General features: G+C 46.0%; 1 protein-coding gene across 3 annotated transcripts in view; it reads right to left on the bottom strand.

The window, feature by feature from the left end:
- Positions 1–11,819, bottom strand: part of VPS35L (VPS35 endosomal protein sorting factor like) — a 162,662-nt gene extending 150,843 nt beyond the window's left edge. For 2 of the 3 annotated variants that reach the window (XM_036310254.1, XM_036310252.1), the window contains exon 1: positions 8,775–8,850. In XM_036310254.1, the coding sequence (XP_036166147.1) occupies positions 8,775–8,815 (41 nt within the window). In that variant the 5' untranslated portion in view covers positions 8,816–8,850. Of the gene's footprint in view, positions 1–8,774; positions 8,851–11,743 lie in introns of those variants that run through there. The other variant, XM_036310253.1, reaches the window with a different exon arrangement.
- Positions 11,820–11,865: the final 46 nt, after the last annotated feature.

Below are 11,865 nucleotides of genomic sequence, written 5' to 3' on the forward strand. Positions count from 1 at the left end.
AAAAAAAACCCAGAAACCAGCTTTCAGATAGCTGGGATCTCAGAGCTGGAGTTATACATTGTTTTGATTACCTACTTTCAGCAGCGGAGGCCTAAGAGCTGCAGCCTCAGAGCTAAATCTGGCCCAGAATTTAAAAAAAAGAAAGAAAAAAAGGAGCGGTTGGGAGCTTCCGTCACCCGCCAGCCTGAAAACAGCCCTCAGCCCCTCACCCAGACTGGCCAGGCACCCCAGTGGGGACCCCCACCCTGATCCAGGACACCCTTCAGGGCAAACTAGCCAGCCCCACCCATGCACCAGGCCTCTATCCTATATAGTAAAAGGGTAATATGCCTCCCAGCACCGGGATCAGCGGAGCCGAGAGGCCTCCTGGCACCGGGATCAGCGTGACAGGGGGCAGCGCCCAAACCCCCTGATCGCCCTGCAGCTCTGTGTGTGACAGGGGGCGGGGCCACAACCTTCCTATCGGCCCTGCTGTTTGTGACAGGGGAAGGCGCCCCAACCTCCTGATCAGCCCTGCTCTGTGCCTGATACGGGGAGCTCCCCAACCTCTGATCGCCCTGCGGCTCTGTGTGTGACAGGGTGCGGCGCCCCAACCCCCGCCCCCACGGGCCCTGCTCTGTGTGTGACGGGGTAGAGCCATAACCTCCCCATCGGCCCTGCCCTGAGTGTGAGAGTGGAGGGGCCCCAACCCCCTGATCAGCCCTGCTCTGTGGGTGATAGGGGATGGTGCCCCAACTCCCCTATCAGCCCTACTCTCTGAGTGACAGGGGGGAGCTCCTCAACCCCCTGATGGGCCCTGCTCTGTGCATGACAGGGGGCAGCGCCCCAACCCCCGGATTGGCCTTGCTCTGTGCATGACAGGTGGTGGCGCTGCAACCTCTCCATCGACCCTGCCTTGAGTGTGACAGGGGGCGGTGCCCCAACCCCCCAATCGGCCCTACCCTGAGTGAGACTGGGGGTGGCATCGCAACCTCCCGATCTGCCCTGCTCTCTGCATGACAGGGGGCGGCGCCCCAACTCCCCAATCGGCCCTGCTCTGAGCCCGACCAGGGGCTACACCTAGGGATTGGGCCTGCCCTCTGCCACCTGGGAGCAGGCCTAAGCCAGCAGGGCGTTATCTCCTGAGGGCTCCCAGACTGCTAGAGGGCACAGGCCGGGCTGAGGGACCCTCCCTTCCCCGAGTGCACAAATTTTTGTGCACCGGGCCTCTAGTCCTATATAATAAAAGGCTAATATGCAAAAAGACCAAACGGCGGAACAACTAGAACCAAACAACCGGTCACTATGACGTGCACTGACCACCAGGGGGCATGTGCAGAATATGGCGGGCTTTGGCCATGGTCGGAGGGTGGAGCAGGTGAGCGGGGGTGCCAGACCAAAGCAGAGCGCCAGTCACTGTCATCAGGGCGAGCCTCTGGTGGTTACTGAAAATTCTTTGCTCCCGCGCACTGCAGTTCTGCCCGGTGCTCCCACTCACAGCCAGCGCCGGAGCCACCACTTGCACCCACTGCCGGTGACCAGCGCTGGTCCCAATCACTCGGCACCACCAGCAGGTACAAGTGGCAGCTGCTGACCCTGATCACCCAAGGGCTTCTCCACCTCCCCCTGCTCCTGAGGGGCAATCAGGGCAGCAGCTGCCGCTCACTGTGCAGCCCTCGCTCAAACCCGCTGTTGGTGCCAGCCCCAATTGCTCTGCGCTGTCAGCAGGTGCGAGCGGGGCCAGTGCCATCAGTGTGTGAGAGTGGCAGTGGTGGGAGCAGGGCTGCCAGCAGACAGGGGACCAGGCCGTGACCCGTCCCTGTGCCTACCACAGCCGTGCGGCCCACAATTCCTTTCAAGGTGCATGAATTCATGCACTAGGCCCTTAGTATTATATCAGCACATAGATGGAAGCCAGACGACAAATAAACTGATACCTTTAAAGTATTAAAAGAAAGTATTGCCAACCAAGAATTCAATACCCAATGAAACTATCCTTCAAACAGAAGTGCAAAAGAAAAGTTTCTAGTCAAAGGAAAACCAAGAACAGTGTCAGCAGCAGAATCACACTTTAAAACAATAAAAATAATATAAAAATATTTAATTGTCCCTATGTATGTGTGCATATACATATACATACATACACTAAATGAACACTGACTTCAAAAAATAACTTACAGTGTTAAAAATATATAGAAAACACATAATCTATTTATATAAAAACCCTGGGTGTAACGTGTCATGACCGAAGCTCAACCAACCGGAAGGAAGTCAGTCCTGCAGGAGTCATCTTGGAAATGGCTGCACCCTCTCCAAGCTGTTTCCCGTGAGTGCGAGGTTTCAGGCAGGAACCCGCCCTCGGAGCGTGGACACACTGAGTCCTGGGTCCTCTCAGCAACAGCTGCGCTCTCCCCGAACTGTTTCCATTAAGGGCGAGGTTTGAGACAGGAACCGGCCCTCAGAGTGTGGAGGCATATCTTTATAGTTTTAATACATTATATTAGAGGTCATGGTGGTACTGTTTTACCCACAGCGTCTACAGGAATTGCTGCAAATTTACTTCTTGGTGGAAGCACCTTTCATTCCCAATATAAATTACCGATTCCATTAAATGAAACTTCAATTTCTAGACTCAATGTAAACAGGGTAGTTGCTAAAACTATAAAAAAGGCCCAACTTCTCATTACTGATGAATGCACCAAGGCATCCAGTCATGTTATAAATGCCATTGGCAGATTACTAAGAGAAATTATGAATGTGAATGTCGTATTTGGTAGGAAAGTTCTCCTTCTTGGAGGAGATTTTCGACAATGTCTCAGTATCGTACCGCATGCTATGCAATTGGCCATAGTACAAACAAGTTTAAAGTACTGTAATGTTTGGGGATGTTTCAGAAAGTTGTCTCTTACAACAAATATGAGATCAGAGGATTCTGCTTATAGTGAATGGTTAGTAAAACTTGGAGATGGCAAGCTTGATAGCAGTTTTATTTAGGAATGGATATTATTGAAATCCCCTGTGAAATGATTTGTAATGGATCTATTGTTGAAGCTACCTTTAGAAATACTATATCTATAGATAATATTAAAAATGTATCTAAATGTGCAATTCTTTGCCCAAAAAATGAGCACGTTCAAAAATTAAATGAAGAAATTTTGGATATACTTGATGGAAATTTTCACACATATTTGAGTGATGATTCCATTGATTCAACAAATGATGCTGAAAAGGAAAATTTTCCCATCAAATTTCTTAATAGTATTACTCCTTCGGGAATGCCGTGTCATAAATTAAAATTGAAAGTGGGTGCAATCATCATGCTATTGAGAAATCTCAATAGTAAATGAGGTCTTTGTAATGGTACCAGATTTATTATCAAAAGATTACGACCTAACATTATCAAAGCTGAAGTATTAACAGGATATGCAGAGGGAGAGGCTATTCTGATTCCAAGAATTAATTTGTCCCCATCTGACACTGGCCTCCCATTTAAATTGATTCAATGACAGTTTCCCATGATGCCAGCATTTGTGATGACAATAAATCACAAGGACAAACTCTAGGCAGAGTAGGAATATTCCTACCTAAACCCGTTTTCACACATGGTCAGTTATATGTTACTTTCTCTGGAGTTCAAAGAGCATGTGACATTAAAGTTCTAAATACTTCATCACAAGGGAAATTAGTCAAGCACGCTGAAAGTGTTTTCACTCTTAATGTGGTGTACAGGGAGATATTAGAATAAGTTTAATCACTTTATCAGTCATTGTTTGCATCACTGTTGTTTTTATATCATGTTTTTGTTGTTTTCATATCATGTTTCTGTTGTTTTTATATCATGCCTCTGTTGTTGTTATATTCTTTTGTTACTGATTATTTATTAATAAATTTATAAATTATTTTCATATACATTTTACTAACTTCCTTTCATCTCTCACACTTCCATTATAGAGAAAGGGCAAATAGCAATATTAAAATATTTCCTCTAATTAATTCCCTTTTAATGTGCATGAATTTCATGCACTGGGCCACTAGTAAAACCATAAAAGACAGGAGAAGTGTTGCTATATAATCTAAATGGTTATGCCCCACAAATTCACAGGTTGAAATCCTAAGCCCCAAAGGTGAAGGCATTAGGAGGTGAGGCCTTTGGGAAGTGATTAGGTCATGAGAAGCCCCATGAATGAGATTAGTGCCCTTACATAAATAAACCCCAGAGAGCTCCCTTGTCCCTTCTACCCTGTGTTGACCCAGTGAGAAGGCACCAGCTATGAACTAGGAAGGGGGCTCTCATCAGACACCAAATCTGTTAGTGCCATGATCTTGGACTGCCATCTTCCAGAAACATGGGAAATAAATTTCTGTTGTTTATAAGTTACCCAGTCTTGGTATTTTGTTATGGCAGTCTGAATAGACTAAGACCCCCCCAAAAATGGTACCAGGAATGGGTTGCTGCCATAACAAACACCAAAAAATGTGGCTTCAGAACTGAATCACAGACAAGAGACTAGGAGAGTTTTGAAGAACATGCTAGGAAACGCCATTACCATGAATACACTGTTAAGGACATTGTGAGGGCTCAGAAAAAGAGATGCAGAGAAAACCTCAGCCTGCTTAGAGCAAACCTATCTAGTCATGAACAGAATGCCAGCAGAAAGATGGAGGTAAAAGTCCTTCTAGCAGGCATCAGACAGAAGCAAGGGACATGCTATTGGACAGGGATGAAAGGCAATCCTTGTAATAGTGGCAAAGAGCTTGGCTGAACTGTATTCATGTTCTAGTGTTTTGTGGAAGTTAGAACCTATGACAAAATTGAATATATAAAGTGTTACAGAAGCAGCTTTGCTTCTCTTCAATGCTTACAGTGAAATGTGAGAAATGACTTAAAAACAGAATGGCTAACCAAAAGGGAACCAGACTTAAAAATTCAGAAAATTCTCAGCCTCTCCGTATTGACAGAAACAAGAAACGTGCTGGTGCAGGCTGGCCCTCCCATCACAGGCTCAGAGTGCCTGGCCTGCAGGACACTGCTGCCACCTCCCATCAGGGGGATCCCCTCCTTGGATTCCCGTACCTCAATCCTCAGCCACCCCAGGTCTCATGAATAATATCTTTTCTTCAACAAAAGACAAGGCACTTCCCATATGTAAAATATCACCTACCAGAAAAACAACTATTCTGGGCACACAGGACAATTCCTACCCATCGCCACCCCTCCTTTAGGAAAACAAACAAACAAACAAACAAAAAAAAAACTAAAGAGCACAGGATCCTGGCCACTTTGTTGCTTGGCCTCCAAATCCCTTGACTTCATCCCTCCCATACAAACTCCCCCACCCCGCTCCAATAACAGCTTCATGACCCCATTAATATCTGTAAGTTTCATGACCTTATTAATATCTGTAAGAAATGCAAGCACCTAAGTCTAACTGTATCATCAATCAGCTTTATTCAATGCCCCCATCAACCCAGACACCCAACCAGCAGAAAAGAACTGAGCTCCCATCTCATTTCATTTCCATCAACATGAACCAGCCTCTCCTTTCTAGCTTTTTAAGGAAAAACCCCACCCACAATATATTGGCCAGTCCCTCTGAGTCACATTTAAAAAATATACACTGACTGTAATGAATGTTTTGGCACGTGCTAGGGATTTTTCTGTCACAGTTCCGCTACATCCCTGCTTAGCAGGAGACAGAGTTCTACTCAAAAGATGGAAAACTGGATCACCAAACGATCAACATGAATGGGAGGGACCCTGGGACGTGCTTCTCAGCACTCCAACTGCTCTGAAGCTGGCAGGGTGAAGCCCTGGGTCCATCACACCAGAGTGAAGGGGAGGAATGGGTGACTGAACCCAAGAAACACATCAAGGTCGCCTTTCCAGGGCAGCATTCACTATCATTGTACTCTGGACCACTGCTGGTCTGGCTGAAGGAGAACTAATTCTGTCCAGAAGAGATGAAAATATTTGGGTGGATTTAGCAAAAATGTTAATATTTCTGACTCTTGCCTTTCAGGAGGAACCTGTGGAGAACAGACCTTTCCATCTTGCCTAATAGGAGTTGGGAGACCTGTTGCTAATATACAGAATTATACTCATTCTATTCATTTTTGGAAGAAAGTCACATATGGGGACCTTTATGCATTGGGATCCACTGTCTGGGGAAAGGATGCAGGGATGTTTTCTCTAAAGGTTGGTGCAACAGCCCCCTGAGATGAATGTCTCACTTTTACCAGGTGTTCTAGTTATTGTCTATCAGTATCTAACAACTACAATATAAACTATTCTGATAATTTTACCCTCCCTTATAGTAATGGACATACTAAGCTGCCAGCTGGTTGGTTTCTGATATGTGGGGTAACTGTTTACTCATATATCCCTGCCTACAGCACCAGGGGGGTTGTTCCTTGGGATGACTGACAGAAGATAGAGAGCTTCGCCCCTATCCCATAAGAATAATTACTAACACATAGAAAGAGGAGGGAAATGTTAGGCCTATCTATATCTACATATATAAAAGGCTAATATGCAAAGTGTCCCCGCAGGAGTTCAACAGGGAGACCGGGAGTTCAATCACTCACTATGACATGCACTGAGCACCAGGGGGCAGCATGGAATGAAGGGAGTCCCTGGCTGGCAGCCAAGGAAGGGAGGCCCCGGCCAGCAGCTGGAAGGCCCCAATCGGTCCTGATCATCAGCCAGGCCTAGGGACCCTACCCATGCACAAATTTCATGCACCAGGCCTCTGGTAGGTCAATATAATCCTTAACGGCCATTTGTAAGCTTCCTGCCACAGGAGAACAAAGACCAGAAAAAAAACTTGCACCCTCGCCAGTTTGGCTCAGTGGATAGAGCATCAGCCTGTGGACTGAAGTGTCTGGAGTTCAATTCCAGTCAAGGGCACATGGCTGGGTTGCAGGCTTGATCCCCAGTAGGGGGCATGCAGAAGGCAGACGATCACTAATTCTCTCTCATCACTGATGTTTCTATCTCTCTCTCCCTCCCTCTTCCTCTCTGAATTTAATAAAAATATTTTTTTTAAAATACACAAAACTTGCTGGAAAACAGGAGTCAGGCCATATAAGCAATGGAAACTGTCCTAAAGACACTGGACCGCACACCTGCAGTCCATCTGCCTTCGAAGCCCACAAGCTCCGCCCCCAGACCCACTGCAGACAAGAGCTTCCCGCCAGTAACTGCATGGAAGGATGGAACTCAAGCTCCTAGGGGCTGCCATCATCAATCCCATGTGCCCTTGGCTGTGCAGCCCTTCCCTTTGGGTATCCCATCCCCCAGCGCCTTTCCTTAAATAAATTCCATTTTTCTTCACCCAGTGTCTGAGATGGCTGTTTAGCTTGCCCTCATGCACCACCATGTTAACCTCTCATATGTGGGATATAAAACTGAAAGCAACAAATACACAAATAAGACAAACAAAAACTCATAGACACTGACAACAGTATGATGTTACCAGACCCCTCTACTGGGGGGCGGTAAAGGGTAAAGGGGGTCAAATACATAGAAGAGATTTGACTTTTGGCTGATAAATATACAAATAATATATTATACACTTGAAATCTATATATTATTAACCAATGTCACCCCAAGTAAATTAAATAAAAAAATTAAAAAAAAAAATACAATAGCCGAAACCGGTTTGGCTCAGTGGATAGAGTGTCGGCCTGCGGACTGAGGGGTCCCAGGTTCGATTCTGGTCAAGGGCATGTACCTGGGTTGCGGGCACATTCCCAGTGGGAGATGTGCAGGAGGCGGCTGATCGATGTTTCTCTCCCATCGATGTTTCTAACTCTCTATCTCTCTCCCTTCCTCTCTGTAAAAAATCAATAAAATATATTAAAAAAAAACAAAAACAATAAATAAGTTGGAATACTAGCCATCATGAAGTTTTTAAAACGGAATTACACTTGTTCTCCTTTCAGATCACCCTGAGCTTTATCAACAGAATGAGCAGAAATGTCATCTGACCTGAAATTCAGCTGCAAATGTTTTCATCCCTATAATAATTAACAAGTCAATCAACAGCTGAGAAAAGCACTACCTCAAAAGCACTATGACTTGATATGCAACAGTATAATAATAGTTCTCATGTACGAGGTGATTACTGCATATCAGGAACCAGGTCAAGCTCTTTACCTCCATTTCCTCATGTAATCAACCCTAGGAGGGAGGTGCTGTGGAAGAAAAAGAGGCCACATACTAAACTTGACAAGCTCAAGAGAAACTACATGGTGGCCTTAAAAACTCAGAAACAGAAGTAACAGCATAGGATGGTCTAAACAACAACAAAATCCTAAAAGCCAGTCATGGCAGGTATTCACATGCTAAGCCTGCAGCTTCGCCAAAGGTCAATCTTTACCTGTCCTTTTGCAACTAAAATAAAATGCCTTTGGAATATCAGAATAATGACCTTTGTTGTTTTTTCCAGACCCCTCGGGGCACAACCTCCCCACCAGAGCAAGAGACCACAGAACCCCTCATTGTTATCTTGTTCCCTGCATACTATCTCTATTTGCTGTAAATGTTAATTAACTATCCTGTACCCACCAAGTAAAAGCAGTATGCATCTCTCCGTTTTATTCTGCTGTCCTCTGCCCCATTAATCTACCACCAATGAATTTCATGTAACCCTCCTTACATCTCCTCCTTTGATTCTAATGTGCAAAATACGCTGTGCCATTCTCTGAAGCATTTTCTCAGTCTGTTGAGATTTTGCTTCCCAGCAATTGTTGTAAGGTTGGTACAAATAAGCTCATAAAAATTCTCCACGGACCTGAGTGTTTCGTATGTCGACAGTGCTATGATGATGCCCATTTTCCAGAGGTGCTGAGACTTGACAGTGTTGGTAACTTGTCAGGTGACAGCAGCAAGTGAGAGAGAAATGCAAACCAAGTCAGTCCAACTCTCGAAATTCAAAAATTCGATAGATCACCTATTAGTTGTCTTCAGAACCTGAAAAATTAAGCAATTGTCTACCTTTCTTTTAAAGGACTGAGCTTTGATATAAATGTATGTATATAAATATATATTTTAAGTTCGAGGGGAGAGAAGTCTTTGGAATATAAATTATGACTTCTGGGAAACCTTAAAAAAAGAAATGTTGCCGAAACCGGTTTGGCTCAGTGGATAGAGCGTCGGCCTACGGACTGAAGGGTCCCGGATTCGATTCCGGTCAAGGGCATGTACCTGGGTTGCGGGCATATCCCCACTGGGAGATGTGCAGGAGGCAGCTGATCGATGTTTCTCTCTCATCGATGTTTCTAACTCTCTATCTCTCTCCCTTCCTCTCTGTAAAAAATCAATAAAATATATTAAAAAAAAAAAAAGAAAAGAAATGTTTACCCTTTTTAATGTCAAACTGCTTATTTTTCTTTTTCCTATCACTTCTTCCATTATTTCCTCAAATTTACTTTCTGCTCCTCAGTGTTTCCTGCAGTCTGAGACATTACAGCATTTTCTTCAATGCCTGGGTCTTTGCTAAGGTGAACAGCGACCTCTAAGTGGGTATTTTCACAAAAAGCCTTTCCTTTTTCCTGCTAACAGAGCTGCGCAGCAGACACCCACCCATAATCCCAGGCCTCAGAGATGCAAAAGGCTCCTCTGGTTCCTTGTCAGTTGCCACAGAAAAAAAGCCAACATCTCACATCTCCACTCCTGGCTGGGCGTGGTCCCTAGATCCCTAGGAAGGGCATCACCTGGGGAGCATTGAACTACTCCAGACCTACAGAATCAGGAACTGCATTTTAACAAAATCCCCAGGTGACTTATATGCATTAAAGGTAGACAACTCCCTATTTTTTAATTATTTACATCTGAGAATATGATATGTAGAAATTCTGCTACCAGTTACCAAGTGTATCTCCTTATACTGAAGATGCCAAAATCCACTAAATACTTTTGTCAGCTATTTTAATTATTGAGTGACTTTTTAATTAACTATTGACAATCTGGCCACTTAGTTTTGTTCTTCCACAATCCCAATCTCCCTTAGCCACCAGTAAAATTTTTAAATGATGTAGAAATTCGGATTCCAATGGGTGGCGATTTTGAGGGTTCTGTTACAAGGGAGTAAACAGAAATTGTGATGTGCATAGTTTTTTTAAAGTTTGTGAAAAGAGGGATTGTTGGGAGGCCCATGACAACACAGCTGGACTTGGGGAGCCCACAACCCAGAAACTTCAACAATGAGTAAGGTCCCAGGCTCTGAGCTGAAAACCTCAGCACTCCTGCTGAGTGAGGCTCTATGACTAAGTGAACAGCCTCATCCTTCTGCTTTAATTTCCTCATCTGAAAATTGAGGATGTTCTGAGAGTTGAATGAGATGCTGCAAGTTCAGCACTTAGCATAGGGTCAGGCACAAAATAAAGGCTTGATATATGTCAAAAACAATGATAGACCCCAGATGCTAACAGGCTAATGGCTCCTCTCCGTAATTTTAAAATGAAAATAGTAAAGAAAAATCATACTGAAGGTAGAAATGAAAACAGCAGCTTCCTAAATTTTCTGATGACAACATTCCAGATAACTGAGGTCAGGTGTTTCTCCTGTTTCTGTGCTTAAGCCTTAATAATTCCCTTAATAAAGCTGCTTGGCATGACCAGGTCAAGGAAAACTCGGGGCAAGAAGCTCAGCCATCTCATCCTGCTTTATTTAGTGTGCCCAAGCTTGGGGAGGAAGACACAGCTGGTGAAAGGAACAGGGAGACAGCGTGAAACAAGCAGGAACCATAAGGTTGCACAGGCAGACCTGTTACTGCGCTTCACAGATGGTGCTTTCTCTTTTACAAACTGAAAGCAAGATACTCCCCTTACCACAGTGGTCTGGAACTCAACCACCAAAATCTCCTAGGTCTGCCTGTACCTGATTACTTCTAAGGTCTAGGGCTGTATAGTGTATATTTTCATTTGCTCACTCAATGTAAAACCACTTCACATCATTTGGAAAGAACAATCAGAAAAGTATCGATTGCCCTTCTTGAAACGTTCGGGAGAGCTCAATCCCCAAACATTTTCACTATCACCATCACAACTCGCTCGCGTTCTCACGCACTCAGAGCACCCACTGGGGCCTGAGTGGCTCCCATCACTCCAGCCACGAAAGCCCCGCTAAGCCTGGAGCCTTCGCAGATGCCACTCCCTCCTACTAATGAGCTCCTCTACATGCTGCAAAACCCAGTTTTAGACTCTGCCTCTCTGGAACCTTCCCTGAGCCCCCGGGGGACATCCAAATGCCTTCTTTGGGCATCCTTCTATACTGGCAATCGTTCTCGAGGGGCTGTCAGCTCCCTGCGGGCAGAGCAGTCTAAGAGCTCTGCCTCCCAGTGCCCGGCGCAGGGTCCGCAGAGTAGGCCGAACGGCGCCTTTTTACGGATGAGAAAACCAAGACTCCGCGAGATGAACTGAGGAACTCAGGGAGCAAACAGGGCTCCCGGGCGGGCCAGCCTCAGAGCTGAGTCCGTCTTTCTTTGCCTCCAGCGCCCCTAGAACCCACACCAACTCGACTAGAAAGCGGACGCAGGGAACTGAGTTTTCTCAGGGGTCCGGAGAACTTGGCGCGGCGAGAACCCAGATCCATCCCGCCCGGCTGCACGGAGCTCCTCTGGGTCACGACGGCCGGGGCGAGGTGGGCGGCTCCGACAGAGGAGCAGCTCGCACACAGCGCGCTCGCTGGGACACGCACCGAGGCGGGACCCAGACAGCCATCGACAACCCACCCCGCAGCCCAGGGCCGGAAAGCGCTTACCAGGGAAAGACCGCCATCTTCCCAGTCACATGACCGCCTCTTCCGGGGCGGCAGGCCCTGTGCTCCCTGCCAGGCCCCGCCCCCGCCCCACCCACCGCCCTGCGCCACGCCCCAGTCACGCC

This window comes from Myotis myotis, unplaced genomic scaffold (assembly GCF_014108235.1).
Source record: "Myotis myotis isolate mMyoMyo1 unplaced genomic scaffold, mMyoMyo1.p scaffold_m19_p_5, whole genome shotgun sequence".
Classification (NCBI taxonomy): domain Eukaryota; kingdom Metazoa; phylum Chordata; class Mammalia; order Chiroptera; family Vespertilionidae; genus Myotis; species Myotis myotis.